At 44.8% G+C, this 20,192-nt stretch overlaps 1 protein-coding gene across 1 annotated transcript in view; it reads right to left on the reverse strand.

Moving 5' to 3' along the window:
* C12H16orf82 (chromosome 12 C16orf82 homolog) overlaps positions 1-17,891 on the reverse strand; it is a 28,694-nt gene extending 10,803 nt beyond the window's left edge. The window contains 3 exon segments of the mRNA XM_053556637.1: positions 12,092-12,168; positions 13,189-13,246; positions 17,456-17,891. Of these exon segments, the coding sequence (XP_053412612.1) occupies positions 12,092-12,168; positions 13,189-13,246; positions 17,456-17,891 (571 nt within the window).
* Positions 17,892-20,192: the final 2,301 nt, after the last annotated feature.

Consider the following 20,192-nt stretch of genomic DNA (forward strand, 5'->3'; position numbering starts at 1 on the left):
AGAGCATCATAATGGTTGTTTTCTGGTGAGGGCTTTCTTTAGGACTTGCAGATGGCTGCCTTCTTGCTGTGTCCTCACACAGCAGAGAGAAAGAACACTCTTCCTCTTCTTTACGGATGCTAATTCCTACATGGAATTCCATCCATTCCCGCCCTTATGACCTCATCTAAACCCAGTCACCTCTCAAAGGCCCTACCAATCTTTAATCTCGATAATTTCAATAACTCTGGGCAATCTACCTTGTTTTAGAAAAGCAGGAAAGAATCAATATCTCAAAGCCTGCAACCAATAAAATACAATCATATTGGGGGATTAAAGCTTCAGATTGTGAAGGCAGGAAAGATAAACACTGTCTATAATGCCTGACATCTATTATCTTTCTACCTGCTCCCTCTTGCAGAACTAGTGGGAACTAAGCTAATAGCCACTGTGTGTGGTGCCTCAAGATCAGTCTCTGGAGTTGGGCACATCTGAGTTCAAGTTCTGTGTCATCTTGGGGAAATCTCAGAACATGTTTCTTCAGTGAAAGAGCTGATGATAATTCCCACCTCTTGGGATTGACGGGAGGCTTGAGTGAGCATAGCTTGTACCTACCATGTTTAGTTGACAAATAGTAAGTACTCAATTTTAAATTGTAACTGTAAAATAAATTTCAGGAAACCACCATTGTTTTCCTTTTTAGGAAAATAAGAAGACCCTCTGGCAAATGGTGCAAGTGAGTCAGCAAGTCCATATTCAGCCTCCATCTCCATAATTTCTGCGACTCTGGGCAATATACCTGATTTTTAGAAAATCAGGGGAAAAAATCAATATCTTGACGCTTGCAACCAATAAAATCTCAGAAGTGGCAATTTCATCCTTCCCGTGCCAGTCTGCATCACTAACAGTGTCCTCAACACCAGGGTGGTGAGGAGTTTGGAGTAAGGGAGGCTCATAAAAATGACCGATGCAGATATTAATGATTTAATCTGCTGACATGGTGTGGCTGCCTCCAAAAATCCTATTCGTCAGCGTCTAGGAACCTATTATTGGGAGACTCTGCGATAAGCACCGGGGATGGCACGAGGATGTGGCACGAAGAAAGATGAATAGCGGAGCACAATATTGATTTGCCTTGCCTGCTACTCTCTGTTTAGAAATATGGAAAGCAAATTAAGGAATAAATGTGCTGGTTTGGTGAACTACGCTCTGCTGGGAGTCCTGGTGTTTAAGCCACATGTGCTATGCAGGTTCTAAGCAAATAAGGGGAAGGGGAGGACTTGTGCAGAGGGGATGTGGCTGCGTGTATCAGCCTGAGAACAGCGCCTGAAGGCTTTGAAAGCCGTGGTAGGTGTACTGGGGTCGGCCCATTTGATTGAACTTTAGTGCTGTACCCTGCTATCTGTGGCACCTCAGGAATTCAGCAATCTCTCTGAACTTGAGTTTCTTCATCAGTAGAAAGGGGGTCACGTACCAACCAAGGAAGGATTCAATTAGATTGTGTAAAGTCTCTGTTGGCTCAATCTCTTACGTGCTGCGAGATATTGGCCAAGTTTTCTGGCTTCTCTGTGCTTCAAAGTTCCCTTCTAATCAGATGGAGATAGTAACACTCATCCTGCTGAGTTGTTAATATTTTTTTTTTTTTTTATTTGTGAAAGAGCATTACGTATTTATTTTTTTTATTTTTATTTTTATTTTTTTTTATTGTTGGGGATTCATTGAGGGTACAATAAGCCAGTTACACTGATCTGAGTTGTTAATATTAACTGAGTCAAGCATTTAGAACAGTGCATGGGACACAGTGCTAAAAAGGTATAGTTTTTAAAGCTATTCAACATTCAACAAATATTTATCAAGCACTTACTAAGTGCCAATTTCTGCTTTAGGAGGATAGAACTGTGAACAAAATGGAACGTAATACTTTCTCTTACATAATTTGATTATTATTTTTCCCTATAGATGCCCAAATTCTTTTGCATTATTTGTTGAAAGGACTATTTTTCCTCCATTAAATTGCATTCGCACCTTTGTCAAAAGTCAGTTGGCCATACTTGTGGGGGAATATTTTTAGGCTCTGTTTCTATTTCACTGGTTAATGTGTCTGTTCCTCTGTCTTCTTCTTCTTTTTTTTTAGAGATAGAGTCTCACTTTGTCCCCCTCGGTAGAGTGCTGTGTAATCACACTGCTCACAGCAACCTTGAATTCTTGCTCTTGAGCAATCATCTTGCATCAGCCTCCCAAGTAGCTGGGACTACAGGCATGTGCCACCATGTCTGGCTAGTTTTTCTTTTTCTTTCTTTCTTTTTTTTTTTTTTGTAGAGACAGAGTCTCACTTTATCGTCCTCCGTAGAGTGCCATGGCATCACACTGCTCACAGCAACCTCCAACTCCTGGGCTTAGGTAATTCTCTTGCCTCAGCCTCCCGAGTAACTGGGACTACAGGTGCCCACCACAATGCCTGGCTATTTTTTGTTGCAGTTTGGCGGGGGCCGGGTTCGAACCCTCCACCCTCAGTATATGGGGCCAGTGCCCTACCCACTGAGCCAGAGGCGCTGCCCTGTTCCTCTGTCTTTACTACACTATCTTGGTTATTGCATTTATAGTAAGTCTTAAAGTAGATGGTATGATTTCTTCCACTTTATTATTCTTTTTCAAAATTATTGTAAGTATTCTAGTTCTTTTGCTTTCCACATAAAGTTTAGAGTAAGTTTGTCTATATCTATAGATGTCTTTCTGAAATTTTGATAAGGATTGTGTTAAATCTGTATATAGTCAGTTTGGGGAGAATTGACATCTTTACTATATCGAATCTTCCAATCCATGAGTACGGTATGCCCCTCCATTTATTAGTTCTTTCTTGATTTCTTTTATCCATACTTTATAGTTTTTGGTATAGAATCTCTGTCATATTTTGCTAGATTTATTCCTATGTATTTAATTTTTCTGAGCAATTATAAATAGTATTGTACTTTTACTTTCCATTTATACTTGTTCATTGCTAGGGTCTAGAAATACAGTTGATCTTTGTGTGTTGATCATGTATGTTATGACCCTGGTGTACTCACAGACTACTTCTAAGAGTGATGTGATGTGTGTGTGTGTATGTAGGTTTTTTTTGAATTTTCTATATAAATAATCATGTCTTCTGCAAAGAGGAACAGTTTCATTTCTTCCTTTCTAATGTGTACAGATAATATAGATGTCAGGAATTTATTATTATTACATCAGAAATCCTATTCCCAAATGCCTGAAGGGGCCAGTTGGTGGAGACTTTGGCAAATGGGAACCCATGCTGTTCAAAAGGGGCTGTGGTTGCCTGGCTGTGTGGAACTGAGAATTTAGAATGTTTAAAAAGTTTTTTTTTTTTTAACTGCTAAATGATGTGGGGGTTAAAAAAGATTCAAATGTGCAATTTTCTGATATTTGAATGTTGATGAGTTATTCGAATACTTAAACACACCTGTGGGCTGGACTGAGTCTGTACTAGTTTGCAACCTGGCACAGAATAGGTGTTCTGTAAACAGAAGCAGCTACTCTTACTGGCTAATATATTTGGCGGGCAGTGCTCAAGGGAAAAGCTGGGAATCAACAGCACATGCTGTTGATTTGGCCCAGATTTCCAGGATAGACAAGGAAGGCCTGTGGGGTGGAGTTTAAACTGTATCTGGGAGGCTGTCTCTGGGATCCTCAGGGCTTGGAGACACCTGGGAGGGTGCTTTGCGTTCTCCTCAGCAGCTAAGCAGCTGTGTATTAGGTCGGAGAGTTGGGCTGTGTGACTGCAGATTAATCCTTGATGTACTGATGACAACAGGGGGTGGAGTCAGGATTGGACAGAAAAACAAAACCCAGGAAAACTACCAAAAGTTGCTGGGTTGCTGGATGCAAAATAGGAGATATGGTGGGAGAGAATGAATGAATAAGTTTTGAATATCTATAATATTCTAAGTACGACGCTAATTTCCTCCATCCCACTTTCCTTCCCTTTCTTCCTCTCTCTCTTTCTTTTTTTTTAAATTTATTATTTATTTATTTTATTGTTAAATCATAGCTGTGTACATTAGTGCAATCAAGGGGAACAATGTGCTGGTTTCATATACAATCTGAAATATTCTCATCAAACTGTTCAACGTAGCCTTCATGGCAGTTTCTTAGTTATTGAATGTAGACATTTGTATTTTGCCTTTAGTAAGTTTCGCCTGTACCCATTCTAAGATGCACTGTAGGTGTGGCCCCACCCATTACCCTCCCTCCACCCTTCCCCTTCCTTGGCCTCCCTTCCCCTTCCTTGGCCCTTTCCCCATAGTCTTGTGCTGTATTTGGGTTATAGCCTTCAAGTGAAAGCTATAATTTAGCTTCATAGTAGGGCTGAGTACATTGGATACTTTTTCTTCCATTCTTGAGATACTTTGCTAAGAATATGTTCCAGCTCCATCCATGTAAACATGAAAGAGGTAAAGTCTCCATCTTTCTTTGAGGCTGCATAATATTCCATGGTGTACATAGAAAACATTTATTCAGGGCCTACTCTGTGCCCGACACTTTTGTAGGCACTCTCTTCTCATTTAGTTTTCATTTTCCTATAACATAGGAATAATTCCCTCCATTTCGCAGATGAGGAAACTAAGTCTCAGAGAGGTTAAGTGACTTGCCTGTGGTCCCAGATTCCAAAGACCATGCTCTTTGCACCTCATGCACCTTGATATCTCAGAAAGAGTGTAACAAACACCTCTGATGGATTCTGACAATCTTTGGTTCTAGGAGTGCTAATCTGGCAGGAGGAATGTAGCAGGAGTAGAATCCAGGTGACTGTTGAATTCGTAAATTAGGCAGACCATGACTCGAATTTGTCTATAAAGTGGCGTGAGGCATCCGTTGGAGGGTGACCTATAACTAACATCCTTCTGAAATTTTGATAAGGATTGTGTTAAATCTGTATATCAAATTGGAGAAAATTGATATCTTCACTGTGCTGAATCTTCCAATCTATGAATAGGTATATAATTTTGTATAATCCGTCTGCAAAGGGAAATGGAAGAATCAGGCAGTGCCCTGGGGTTTTAATGGAATTCTCCTTCATGGTGGGATTTATAGTGAAGAAAGCCCAGGTACAAAGCTAAGGGAGCCTTTGCCTCAAGACCTGGATGAGAGATTTAACTCTAAGTCCCACTAGATGGGTGGGCAAAGCTACTGGATTGTTTCTTACCTCAATCAGACTTGATTCCAATAGGGAAGGTTATATCTTATAGACAGATGTGTCAGGGACCTGGTCGTAGGCCCTAGGTAGAGATATCCTGCTCAGGCCCCCACCCTTCCCTTTTATTTCAATCTGCTTCCTCAAGGATGAATAAACCAACAGCAGAAACTTAATTGGGGAAAATGGCTTGGGAAAGTTTATTAATCATTACCCTCTGAATTACAAGTGGCAGAAACTCCAACATTAACTTGCTTAAGCAAAAAAAGAGAATTTATTGCTTTGCATAGCCAAAAGCTCGATAGGGTAGTTTACCTCCAAGCATAACTAGATCCAGAGGCTGTACACTGTCCTCAGACTGTGTCTCCATCTGTCATCGCTGCTTTTCTCTGCTCCCTTCCTCAGGCTCCATCATGACTTCCAGCAACTCTAGGATCACATTAACTTTCTCCTAGATGTTCCAACAATGGTTCCAGAAATTGAGTCTTATTGGCTTTTTTCCCCTTTTTTAAAATTTTTACTTATTTGTTATATTATATGATTTATTTTAAACTTTTGGGCTTAAGTGATTCTCTTGCCTCAGCCTTCCAAGTAGCTGGGACTAATAGCCACAACGCCCGGCTATTTTTGTTGTTGTTGTTGCAGTTGTCATTGTTGTTTAGCAGGCCTGGGCTGGGCTCGAACCTGCCACCCTCAGTGTATGTGGTGACGCCCTACCCACTGAGCTACAGGCACCGCACTATTGGCTTTTTTCATTTTCAGGTCTTTGAACCAACCATCAGCCAGAGAGGGCATAGGATGAACTGATTGGCCAGGCCAATGGATGGGGAGGATTTGGGATAGCCTCAATGGAACCACATGAACTGGGAGAGGAGAAAATGATTTCATAAAGAGAAATGGGGATGTTGTTCCCTGAAATAACAGCTGCTGGACATGATCTCTTCCCTCCTGAAGTTAATGAGCACACATATCATCAAAGTCTGGCCTCACAGGGGACTGGATAGTTGAAAGAGTTCAGTGATCTGGGGAGAACAAGAACTTTTGCTGTTTGTCTCTTCACTCTGGAGACATATTTTATTTAATATTTAATATTTTATTTAATATGCTTTGCACACAGGCTTTCTCTGCCTGTCCACCACATCTTCATCTTGCAGATTCCCATCCCCTATCCCCATCTGTATTTTGCACCCACATTAACAATCATTGAGTCCTAATTTCTAGCAGATCATGCAGAATGTTGGTTGGGTTCTGCTCGGCAGCCACTCCCCCTCTTCTAGTAGCAGTTTCTTGGTTTTCCTCTGTAGAATTCTTCCTTCCCATCCCTCATTAAATCTATGTAGTTGAGGTAAGACTCTTCTCCCCCACCTCCACCACAACCCTGCTCCAGAAATGAACCTGTGATCCAGGCAGAGGCAATCAGCATATTCTAGCTCCTGGCTTCTGTGGTTTTTCCTCAGGATAAGTCACATTAACTAGGCAAGGTCCTCACCTTAGGATTTTGGGGAGAAAGGTATTCTCTCTGTACTGAGTTGCAAAGGTGGTAAGATGTTAGCGTAGAACTGTGAGTGATCACACGTGCCACTGAAGGATAAAGCCAACAAGGTGAAAGCAGAGCCAGGACACCTTTTTCTGAGCATGTGGATCCAGCTATGCCTGCAGCTCTTCCCTCCTAGACTTTTTACTTACATGAAGAATTATATTCCCAGTTTGCATAAGTAGTTTGGGTTGCGGTCAGGGGTCCATACGAACACAGAGAGGGTTCGATTGACCTACTTTAATCAGCTTATGGTGTGTGTCCACGTCACATGATATAACACAGTGATGGATGCAGGGGCAGTTTTCAGGCTTGTGGGCTGGGCCAGGCTTGCTGGATTAGGTGACTCTGAGTGCCTTAGGGTGTAGCTATGTTGTAAAGGTCAGGAATGGCCACAGAAGTGAGGTAAAGGAACTCTAGGCATGAACTCGGAGAGAAGCACAGCAGGTGCATGAGACCAGGGTTTGGAGAGGCCTCGTGGGTATGAGTTGTCAAGGTCTCCTCCACATTAGATACTCAGCCTAAGTCAGCAAGACTCCTCCTGTTGGTGAGATGTCAGGCCTGGCTCACTGCCTTGACTGGAAAGCTGCTTGCAACTGGAGGACTGAAGGCTAGGAGGAGCATACACAGCCCTAGAATCTGATATCTCCCTGCGCTTGAGGCTTAGACAACATTGGCAGGTAAGCTGCTTCATCCTACAGCGCTATAATGGACACACCCATGTCCGGACTGTGTGAGGGCCTGGGGGCATTTCCTCAGCCAGAGGGGTTCTGGTGGATACAAATCTGGTTTCCATTGCAGTGACTGGACAGCTTTGAGTTTACCACCAGAACAGCCCATCACTAGCAATATGACTTAATAGCCTTGTCATTCTGTCCCTTTCTCCTTCTGCCTGGGCATCTGTAGGGACTATTAGGAAAAAAAAAATTAAAGGTGAAGAAATTAATTGCATTTGCCAAATGGGCTTGAAACACTCTACAGGCTATCAACATAGCAGATTATGGTACTGAGAAAGAGAACGCTATTGTCTGTTGACACAATCATCTCTGGCTGTGGCTCAACTGATTTCTTGAGAAGTGGAGGGTGGAGAGCATAGTGTGTGGCTGACAGACAAGATTGGTTCTGGAAAGGGGCTGTGGCCGCTTATGGCACATATATTCTGTAGACCACTGTGTCCCAGTTCTATTTTTAGTAATCTTAGTTACTCATTTCTGAGGGTTTTCCTTGTGCCCAGTGTGCGGTGGCATACATTACCTTGAATCTTCACATTTGTGTTGGAAGGTGATAGTACCCCCATTTCACAGATGAGAAGACTGAGGTGGAGAGATGGAAAGTAATTTCCCTGTACTCACCCATCTGAAACCCATGCTTCTTCTTAGCTGCCCACCACAGAGTGTAGAGACTCTATATCCTTACAGGATCTTACATCTTAAAATTGTGCATTAGGTTTGGGAGAGCATAAGAGTGTGGCTGGCTAATATCCTTGACTCTGAAGTCAGTACTGGGGGGTTCAAATCCTGGCTATGGATTATTTTTGATAAATTGTGTCATCTCTCTGAACTTTAGTTTCCTCATCTGTAAAATGGAGAAAAACTATTGTACCTTCCTCTGAGAATTGTTGTGAGGATTAAAGAAGATAATGTATGTAAATCACTTAACACAGCTACCGCCAACCTTTTTGGCACCAGGGACTGGTCTTTCCCACTGCCTGGTAGGGTGGGGAAGGGTGCATTAGATTCTGCATGTTGGAATCTGTCACACATGCAGTTTACAGTAGGGTTTGTGCTCCCGTGAGAATCTAATGCTACTGCTGGTCTGACAGGAGGTGGAGCTCAGGCAGTGATGCCAGCGATGGGGAGCAGCTGTAAATACAGATGAAGCTTCACTGGTCTGCCGCTCACCACCTCCTGTGTGGCCAGGTTCCTAACAGGCCATGGACTGGTACTGGTCAGCAACCTCGCTGGCATGGTACTGGTCAGCAACCTCGCTGGCATTAACTGGTGGTAATTTTTATCACCATCCAGCAGGAAGTAGGTGGTTGGTTCAGGAAGAGACTCCTTGGGGCACAGAATGAGGAGTGGGAGGAGTAGCTGAGGATTGACGTGCACCCAAGGGACTGCTGTGATTAGGTAGTTTTTAAGAAAATATTCATACCCTTCCCTTGATGTCAGGCTTAGTTATGGGTGTGCTTTGGCTGATGGAAGGAAGGCTAGGCCATGGAGGAGGCAGGTCCTCCCTCAGAGTCTCTAGAGGGAGCACAGCCCTGCTGATCCCTTGATTTTCACTCAGGGAGACACACATCTAACTTCTGGCCTCCACAACTGTCAGATCATGCATTTATGTTGTTTTACATCACTATGTTCTTGGTAATTTGTTACAGGGCAGTAGGAAGCTAATAACAGTGGAAGGTCTATTTTGCTAGCCAGGGAGAAAGAAGGCCATGCAAGGGCCCAGGTCACCAGCTGCACTTCCTGCTTTCCAGGAGGCAAGAGTGTTGCAGAGCTTTCTGTCACTATCTGACAAGAATCCTCCCTTCTCCGCAGAATGCTCCTTCTTTTCTTTTCTTTTTTTATGCATATGACAAATTTTATTTATTCATCTGTTGATGGACATTTGGGTTGTTTCCATATCTTGGTGATTGTGAATAATGCTAGGATGCTCATAGGAGTGCAGATGTATTTTCTTTTTTCTTTTTATTGTTGGGGATTCATCGAGGGTACGAGAAACCAAGTTACACTGATTACATTTATTAGGTAAAATCCCTCTTACAATTGTGTCTTGCCCCCAAGGAGGTGTGTCACACACCCAGACCCCACCCCCTCCCTCCTTCCCTCTCTCTGCTCTTCCCTTCCCCCACTCCCCACCATGTCATTAATTGTCATTAATTGTCCTCATATCAATTGAATACATAGGATTCATGCTTCTTCATTCTTGTGATACTTTACTGAGAATAATGTGTTCCACTTCCATCCAGCTTAATACAAAGGCTGCAAAGTCTCCATTTTTTTAAAAGGCTGAGTAGTATTCCATGGTGTACATATACCATAGCTTGTTAATCCATTCCTGGGTCAGGGGGCATTTAGGCTGTTTCCACATTTTGGTGATTGTAAATTGAGCTGCAATAAACAGCCTAGTGTAAGTGTCCTTATGATAAAAGGATTTTTTACCTTCTGGGTAGATGCCCAGTAATGGGATTGCAGGATCAAATGGGAGGTCTAGCTTGAGTTCTTTGAGGTTTCTGCATACTTCCTTCCAGAAAGGTTGTACTAGTTTGCAGTCTCCCTTGTTTTCTTTTAAACCCTCAGCCTCAGGATCCTCCCAGTCCACATCTCAGTAACAGTCTGTCCGAGGCAATTACGCCTTTCTTCAGTACACCCTCCACATCCTTCCAGCCCCTGCCTTTGCCGGCTTCCAAGGCACACCTGCACTTTTACACATTTGTTATGGCAGTGGCCTATTTTCAGGTACTAAAATCTGTCTCAGGTACTAATTGCTGCGTGGAGAATTATCCCCAGACACAGAGGCTTAAAACAACAAACATTAGCTTACCTGGGCTGCAGCCACCTCAGGGCTCCCTCATGTGGCTGTTGACTTGGGCCCTCGCTGGTGGTTGTCCGGAGCCATCACCTGCCACGCTGACCTCTCCTTAGAGCCCCAGAGATAGAAATGGTGCTAGAAAGATGCAAGTTACAGGCGCTATAACTTAATCTCAGATGTGACATCTCTTCACTTTTGCTACATTCTATGTTTGTTAGAAGGTGGTCACTAAGTCTTGCCCCAACTTAAAGTGTCATATGAGGGAAGAGCCCCAGGTGGCAGGGGTCAAGGGCAACGTCAGGGGCTTCCTATCACACTAGGCATGCTGTGACTGTAGGGACCACCGGTGCTGTGTCTTCCTGTTTCCCCTTTTTTCTGAGGCACAGAAACATAACATGCCTGAGTTCACTCAGCTACCAGCAAGTGGCAGAACCCCATTGGGGACTCGGCCGGCTGGTTCTTGGGCCCTGCTCTCCCACCAAACTCTGCGGGCTCTCTCCAGCTCCCACCTGCTCCTCCCCCACCTCTTCCTCCGCTGCCTCCTCCTTTTCCACATCTGCCTGTCCCTGCCGGCAGTTTGCCTTTCTCACACGGCCTGCCTCCGCTGTGATCGTCGCCTCCGTCTGTCATTCTGTCCGTCTGTGTGTCTGCCTAGCCCGGCACTCTTTTGTGCGTCTCTCGCTATTTCCTCCGCATCCCTTTGTCTCCATCTCACTCTCATCCTGTTCTGGTTTCCACGTCTGCCTGTGTGTCTGGCTCTGTGCGTCTGGCATGTGTGTGGGTTTCTCTGTCTCTGTGCGTGTGTCTGCCTTGGGCTTTGTCCATGTGCCTCTGTCTCTATCCCTTTATTCCCTCTGCCGCCTGTCTGCCTGTCACATGTCTGTGCCTCTGTCTCTTTTATAGCTTACCCCATCCCCATCCCTCTCTATTTCTCTCTCTCTGGGTCTCCACCGTTTTCTATCTTTATTTCTCTGGACTCTGTCATCTCTCTTCTTCTCAGGGCACCGTGGGCCTCCAGTCTGGGAGGCAGTTTTGATTATTTATGATGCTATCAATTATTAATCATTATCTTTATAATAATATAAAACCAACAGGCTTTGAGCCCCTGCTTGCTGGTGGATGGTGGCCCACTAGCCTTCTCCTCCTGCCATACAGAGCGATGGAACCTCCCGCTTCTATTTATCAGATTTTGCTACTCATCTCCTTCCGAGACTGTCGGCTCCAATGTTACCATCACAGCACTATTAGAATAACAACTTAAAACCAATCATTTTTATGGGGACACACACAGTGTAAAAAGACCTGCTGATCTGAGGACACATATAACATCAGCAGCTATTGCCCCATAAACCTGTCAGTTAGAGAAACATCTCGTGGAGTCCTTGAACACCACTGCCCAAGTTTAGCCAGGGAGAGAGAGAAAGAAGGAAAGAGAGAGAGAGAGAGAACTTTGCAAATCATTTTTCATGGAGGTCTGGCAAAAAAATCTGAGAGATCGAATCCAGAGGGAGCCAATGGACGAGTTAAATGGCCAGGTCTGGCCCCGAGAGGTACTTGGCATATGTCTCCTGTAATTGTGGAGGCGGCTTAGGAGGGCATCTGGGAGAGGGGGCACCCAGCGTGTATGGCCTGGCCAGCTTCCCTCAGTTCCCATTCTAGACCTGTTTCCTTTGAATCAGACCTTAGATGAAATTCTGTGGGAGTACCAATAGGTGAGTAAGGAAGTGATTCAGGGAAGGGAACGGTATCAAGTGTGGTTTCACCAGGGGAACCTCAGAGACAATTTTGGTGACATCTCCTCATTGTCCTAGTCCTGGAGACAGGCAGCCAGAATACTGACACCCTTGTACCTATTGGTGAAGGGCTTTCTTGTGGCTTCCTGATCCCTTCTGGCTCTTTATGTGTCCAGGCAGAAAGTTCCAGCAGCCTGTAGGAGGAGCAAGTGCTGTTGGACATGAAAGCACATCTGGGGCTGGTGTGAGTGAAAATGGTAGCAGGGGCCAAGGGGATATAGATGGCGGGTTGACAGCATCCACCACGGATCCCTGGGCAGTGGGCAGTGGGCAGTGCTCGCACCCAGCTCCAACACTATGTCTCTGTACTTTGTATTGGAATGGAGGTAGCCAGAGTTGTGATTGACCCCTGACCATCTTAACTGGGGGGATGCTTCTTACCTCCAAGGAGTCTAGTGTTTCTGGTTCCCCCGTGACGTTTCCGTGTGAGTGAGGGACATCTTAAGATGCATGCAAACCCTTATGAAGAAGAATTCATCATGAGGAACATGAATGCCGGCTCTTCTGATAGGAAGGCAGCAGGCATAATTTTTGGGTGAACACTTCACTGAACAGACAAGGGGGCCAGGAGGAGCTGTTTAGCAGTAGTTCTTTTGGAGAACAACAAACAAAACCAGAACCTTAACTTGTAAGACAAAAGTAAGAGTGCAAGCAGCTTTTACAGGGTCATGGTTTTTCCATATGGTGCCTTTGCATAAATTAGAGCCAGCTCCCTCCTGCTGGGTAGAAAGGTACTCTTAGCACAAAGTCTACTTTGTGCTGTTGTGCAGTGTGCACACTGTGCAACTGTGCACAACGGCCCTAGGCTTTTAGCTGACTGTGTGCTCAGCATGAGGAGCAAGGAAGAGCAGGTTGTGCACTTCATGAGGATGGAGGTAGGTCAGGATTGTTCATTACTGTGTCACCTGGCATGAAATACAGTGGTTGGTATAAAACAGGCATTCAAAAATCCTTGTTGAAGAAATGAATGAATGACTAAGTCATAACTGCTTTAGGGATTCTGCCCTATCGTACTTAATAAACATCTGCCAAGTAAATGAGTGAATACTCCTGTCAAGAGCCTAACACGAACTTGCATGGCACCCTAGGAGAGGCAGAACAGCACACAGGAAAGCTTGAGCAAGCCTGCCTGGGTGCCAATCCTAGTCTGTCACCGAACAGCTGTGTGATCTGGGCAAGCAACTTCTACTTTCTGTGCTTCTGTTTCATCATCTGTAAAATGGGTATAAGAATAAGACTTATTTTAACAAGGCTGTTATGAGGTTGAAAAAGTTAATACAGAAAACGTTTAGCACAGAACCTGTGAGAGTAATTCATCAAGAAATGTTAGCTTTTATTATTATTGGGGTTGACAGTTTCCTGTGCTCTGTGCTGGCCTGATCTTTCTAGAGAGCAGTGCCACTTTCTGGGTGTCATATTCTAAGAGATGATGATCTATTCTCATATTTTCTTTGACTATGGGGGCCCCAACAGGGGCTTCTCAAGAAAGAATTTTTAAATGAATGAAGTGAATCCCCAAAAACTGTTCAAAGGAGTAACTCAGCAGGGATAAGATACCTTTTAGGAAGCCCTTCATTTATTCTCTTTCCAGTCTCTATTTTTCAGTTTTTGGCCAGGGCTAGGCTTGAACCCACCACCTCTGGCTTATGTGGCCGGTGCTCTACTCCTTTGAGCCACAGGCATCACCCTTCCAGTCTCTATTTATTGTGGCATAAATATCTTACCTTGCTGCAGTTAAAGAAGCATTTCTTTTTTTTTTTTTGAGACAGGGTCTGGCTTTGTCTTCCAGGCTAAAGTGCAATCGTGAGATCATTGCTCACGGTAGCCTTGACCTCCTGGGCTCAAGTCAGCTTCCTGCTTCAGCTTCCCAAGAAGCTGGGACTACGGACATGCACCTTATCCCTGGTTACTAGCAGAAAGATTATTTTTAGAGATGGGAATCTTGCTATGTTGTCCAGGCTGGTCTCAAACTCCTGAGCTGAAGTAATTCTTCCTCCTTGGTCTTTCAAAGGGCTGAGATTATAGGCCTTGCCTCTTTGCCTCAAGCCAAGAATCCCTTTTACCCATACAGCCTATGGGATGAGCCCTACCCTATTAGATTTACCTGGTCAGCCCCACCCATTCCCCCACTGATTGGCTCGGAGATGGGCATGTGACCCACTTTGGGGCAATGAGCTGAAAGATGATGTTGGCCTGCAGTTTCCAGGAGGAAGTCCTTATTTGAGGAAGCACCGGGGAGCGCTAGGCAGCTATCTTGTCTCCATAGGAAATCCAGCTGTGGTTAGAAGCAGCGCCCATTGGAAGCAGTGGGAACTTTGGGCGACATTGCTGAGTTCCTGGGTCAGGTCGCCCACCTCTGAAACTGCTCTCCCCTGGGCCTGTCAGTCACATGAACTAATGAGTTCTTGTTACATTTTAGCTACTTTGAGTTAGGTTTTTTCTATTAATTGCCAGAGTGTGGTTCCTAGCTGACATGCTGGTTCTGCATCCATTCTTTTTTTTTGTGTGTGTGTGTATTTATATCTTTTAAAACTTTTTTAATTATTAAATCATAGCTGTGTACATTAATGCAATTATGGGGTATAATGTGCTGGTTTTATATACAATTTGAAATACTTTCATCAAACTGGTTAACATAGCCTTCACTGTATTTTCTTAGTTATTGTGTTAAGACTTTTATATTCCACATTTAGTAGATTTAACATGTACTCTTGTAAAATGCACGATAGGTGTGGTCCCACCAGTTACCCTTCCTCCACTCGTCCTCCCCTGTCCCCTTCCCTCCTCCTCCTCTTTCCCCTTCATCTTGAGCTGTAGTTGGGTTATAGCTTTCATATGGAAGTGTGGGTGTTTATAAATTGGTTTCATAGTAAGGCTGAGTACATTGGATACTTTTTCTTCCATTCTTGAGATACTTTGCTAAGAATCTGCATCCATTCTTTTCCTAATCAATACCTGATTGTATGAACTTTATACCCTGAATTCATCATGTTTTGAAAATTTAAAGCCCGTTTCTTAAGTCTCACTTCTTTTGAATCACTTGTCCTGAGTCAATAGGTGCGTGATGATGTGGCAGGGGTTGGGGAGGGGAGACAAAGTGTTCCAGGAAATTGAAGGGGAAAAACATGGATTAAGATTTCCAAGTATTAGCTGTCATGCTGTCTGCATGTCAGGCTCAGACTATGAACTTTACCTGTTCTGTTCCACTTAATTTTCCCAACCTTTTGACAAGTTACTGTGATTATACCCATTCACACATGAGGAAACTGACGCCTAGGATGGTTCATTACACAGCTGGCTTCGCGTTGACCCAGCTGGCTCTGGAGGGCCTGACGCCCGTTCAGTAGCTTTGCCACAGCCTGGGCGAGAGCAGCAGTGAAGAAGCAAGCAGAGAGCGAGGCATTGAAGATCCATATGGGAATTGCATACAGAGTAATTTTATAGACAATTAAATCTGTAAAGATTGGCCAATATGTGCACTTAAAGCTGTGTGCAGAGGTAACCACGAAATTTCCTATTATGTATCGAAGAGTCTTTAAACAAAGGGGGATGGTCTAACAGGCTGAATACTCAGTGGACCAATTAGGACAAGGAGGAATGGGGCTGAGCATGAGGGAGGTGGTGTGGAGGGGGTGCGGGTCTGGGGGTCACCTGCTCCATGGACCCTCTCAGGAGGCCGTGTTGTGTGGCAGAGGAGTGTAGGCTTTGCTGTCAGACTGATTCATCCTTGCCTTCCCCTCACCAGCTGTGTGACTCCAGGCAAGCACTACACTCTCCTAATTCTCAGTTTCCCCATCTGTAAAATGGGGAAAAGACATCTACCAGCTGGTGGTGCTGCCAGGATTAGCTGGGATAATATCTAGACTTTCTTCACATGTTACATTCTCTGGAATCCACATAAACCATTCTCCCTACCAGCCAAACACCTGGGGACTTGGAGGAAGCTGCCAGAACCAAACTCAGCCTGGAACGTTGGGGGCTAGTCTTTCCTAAACTTTTGGGTGACCTTTAATGGGTGATGTGATGGGAAGACAACTAGAGTCACCCACTTGCTTGCCAATACCTTCAGTTACTTAACCTCTTTCTCCTGTTTTTGCCTATCTCAGTTATCTAGTGTCGTAATAATTCTGCACAACAAATCACCCCAAAGTTAGTGCCTTAAAATAACTGTTAATTATGGTTTCTTAATGAATCTATGAGTCAGCTGGTGGTTTTGCTGATCTGGGCTGGCTTGGCCCATTTTCCCTGGACTTGGCTGTGCGTCTGCAGTGGACCAGCTGGGGGCTGGCTGAGAGAGGATGGCCTTAGCCAGCCTGGACCTGCCCTCATGGCAGAATCCGTACAGCCAGAGAGGAGGAGAAATGCACAAGTATATTTTAAAGCCTCAGCATGTATCCAGTTTGCTGCAATCCTATTGGTCAAAGCAAGTCCAGTGGTTAATCCTACAGTTTTGGGAAGACATTGCCAAAGGGCTTGGATATAGGGAGGTGGGAATAACTGGGCCATTACAACAATCAACCCACTACAAGCCCTCCTGTGGAACCCAACCACGTGCCTCCAAATTGCCCCCTAGTTGTCATTGTACAGAGAAAAATCTCAACAAATCCCACAAGATTGGCACTGCTACATTTCACGGTCTCCAACCCCAGCTATACCCCACCATTTCCTAGAAACCCCTACGCAGCTCCTTATTTTCCTATCCCATAACAGATGTCACTTCCTTCCTCAACTCCTACCCACTATGTACTCCTTTCCACTTAGCAAATGATCTTATCTCCCAGTTCACGGGGATGATATAAATCATTAGAAGAAAAGCCTTCCAACTGCCTACCCGGTTTCATTCATTTGCACGTGCCCGTGCGCACACACACACGGATTGAGCATCTGCTATGAGCCAGGCACTGGCTTAGATGAGGAAGTTCAGTGGTGGACAGAAAGACAAGGCCCTTGAACCTGTGGAATTTGCATTTGGATGCCATAATAAACAAGTGAGCTAATTAACATGGTGGTAAGGGCTTGGAAAGACAACAGGACAGAAAAATAGGACATAGTGTCTGGGGTATTGGCGGTTGGTGGTGGCCGTGGCCACTGTTGGGAAGGTCATTTAGCAACACCCAAAGGCCATTTTTGTGAAGGGCTGGGAGAAGCATGTTCTCTCTAGGAGGTGGCCAACACGAGCAAGTGCTGTCCGTGAGGGAAGGATGGGTCATAGCATTACAAGGGGGAAGAGGCAGGCCACAGTGGGTGTGGGGGGCCTGGGTGAGGACTTCGAGTTTTCTCTAAGTGCCGTAGGAAGCCACTGGAGGGTTTGAGCAGGAAGGTCACGCGATCTATTTCGTACTTTCAAAAGACCACTCTGGCTGTGTGTGGAGAATGAGTTACATGCACCTGTCCCATTCTTTCATCCTTTCTTCCTCTCACAGTAGAAGAAGTGCCCTTTGACATATTCCACCCCCCCACCCCGGCTGGGATCTACCCTTCCCAGAGCCTGGGAGGGCTCTGCTTTTGGGGGAGCTCTTCCTGGGGATGTTGGGTCTCTCCCGTTCTCTACTGGTTCCTCCTCATCAGGTATTAGAGTGGGCATGGCGTGTGTGCAGGCGTTTACTTTTCGCATGTATCTCTTTTCAGAAAGACAATATCTTTGTGGGGTATTAGTATATCTGATTAATGGCTCCAATTCGTCAACCCTTCCTACAACTGTGCGCTTTGCACACACCTCTGAAGTCTCTCTCACCAGGGATGGGGCGTGCTTTTCAGCCCTTTCACTCTGGGACTCATTTTGGCCATTGGTGGAAGTGAGAACGTGCCAGTTTTGAGCATGTTCTGCACGTTCTCTTTGCTCTGAGGCCATTGCCATGTCCTCATGCAGGGAGCAGTCTCAGAGAGCCAGCCAGCTCCAGCTGTGGCCTGCAGTCAAGCCCTGCTGAGCCAGTCTTCAGTTTCCCAGCAGTAGCTGATTGATACGACATATAATCAAATGGTTCAATCATATAAATCTCTTTCTCTTACCCCCATCCTTACGACCCAGTTCTCTTCCCAGAGACCCACTAGAATTGTCAAGAATCAAATAGCAACAGTAACAGACTCCAGACTGCCCCTCACTCCTTCCTTTGACTTTGCCCGTTACTTACACTTCTTGACAAATTCTTTCTACCCTTTCTCCCTTCTGTTCTCACTCCAGTCTGTCTCCTTCCTGTCCCCACCTTCCACTTCTCTTTCGAAGATCACCAGTGGCTCTCTGCTTAGAAGCCCAGTGGACACAGGTCAGCAGATACTGGACCTTTTTGGCTCATATCACTGAAAGCCACACCCTCCTCCTCGAATGTTCTCTCTCTTGCCCTGGAAAATATTGTGGTTTGTGGGGGTCCTTTGGTGTCCTCCTGGTAGGAAACAATAGGAAACAGTGAAATTCTCCATAGGAGGGCATAGGGAGGTCATTAGCAATCTCGGTTGTTGTAAATAATTTATTCACAATTCCATCAAGTTGTTTGAATGGTATATTGAAAATACAGTAGAACCTCTGTAAGTTGACCAGGCAAGGGACTGTAACAAACTGGTCAACATACGGAGATGGTCAGCATAAGGAACTAGGCTGACATGTACTGATAGGCACTGATGTGGTGTGTGTCTGGTGTAGGAAAATTAGGTCAATTTAAGGAAGTGGTCAGTGTAGGGAGATGGTCCACTATGGGGGTTCTGCTGCAGACTGGATGTTCAAGTGTAAGTAGGTTAATGGGTAAAAGATAGGGCGTCTCTCTGGTTGGGGTGAGAACCTCTGGGTTGAGCCCATGCTCATCAGACTTTGACAAGCAGTTACCCAGGGAGCTTCTCAGATTTTGACAAGCAGTTACCCGGGGAGCTTGTTACCATGCAGATTCTGCTCCAGTAGGTCTGGGGTAGGCCCAAGAGTCTGCATTTCTAATAAGATCCTAGGAACATGCTTTGAGTATCAGTATGAATAGAACTGGCTGGGGAAAATGTGCATTGGCAGTAAGTAAAGTGATGCATCTGTAACTCTTGATCACAATCTTAGTCTTTAAGGGCTCAGGGCACTAACACCTCAGAACTTCCCCTGGAGTCAAATAGGTTAACACCCAGGAACTTCTCCTATGTCCTGACCAGACCTGGCCATCATCCTGAGCAGATTTCAGAGGATGGTTTCGGGTTCCTATCTCCCCCATAGCTCTCTGCACCCAGGCCAGACCAAGGTCACACAGAAGTCCTGAATCCCTGGACTTCTTGGATGCTGCAGCAGGGGAAACAGGCTGGGACTAGTTCCTTTCCTGTCCTTCCCGATCTGTTTGGGGTAGACGGGAATCCGGGCTTGGAAAGTAAAAGCTCCGTGAGTCTAGCTCATAGCTCCATGGCACAATGGCCGAGCGCCTGGTTCACCCAGCCTCAGCCCTTCTTGTTAGGGAAGTTACTCAGCCCTTCGACCTGGGGAAGTTACTCAGCCTTTCCCTACCTGCCTCACAGGGTTGCTGTGAATAGATTAACTGAAAGAATGAGTTAATACAGAACAGCAGCCGACATATAGCAAGCATCTTGTAAGTATTTGCTAGTGATAATAAAAATGACAGTTGAAATTCTTCCCTCTCCATTTTCACTACGTGAACCCTTCATGTGCAACCCACATCCCAAACCCACTTGCTAAAATTTCCTTCAATCATTCCATTTGTCCCTCCAATCCGCAGTGCCACATTGGTGGACTCAATCAACTGTGGATCAAAAATATTTGGGCAAAAATAGAAATACAAATAAAAATATATATGGTATATTTAACACCTACTGATGTAATACTTGCATTGTTTTAGGTATTCTCAACAATCTAGAGATGATTTAAAGTATAAGGGAGGATGTGTGTAGATTAAATGCAGACACTACCCCATTTTCTATATGGGACTTAACACATCTGCAGATTTTGTTATCAGAAGGGTCCTGTGACCAGTTCTCCACGGATACTGAGGGACAACTATATTTCTGATTCTTCAAACACCACCTTATTTCAGATCACAAGGTAATGCACTTTTTGTTTAATGTTTTTTTCCTCTGGGTCCAACACAGAGCCTTGCACATGGTAGATGTCCAATGAATGCTAGAAGAATCAATGAATGAATAAAAAAAAAATCAGCTTTCCAATCCTGCACCTCCTGCCTCT

This window comes from Nycticebus coucang, chromosome 12 (genome assembly GCF_027406575.1).
Source record: "Nycticebus coucang isolate mNycCou1 chromosome 12, mNycCou1.pri, whole genome shotgun sequence".
In the NCBI taxonomy this organism is placed as follows: Eukaryota; Metazoa; Chordata; class Mammalia; order Primates; family Lorisidae; genus Nycticebus; species Nycticebus coucang.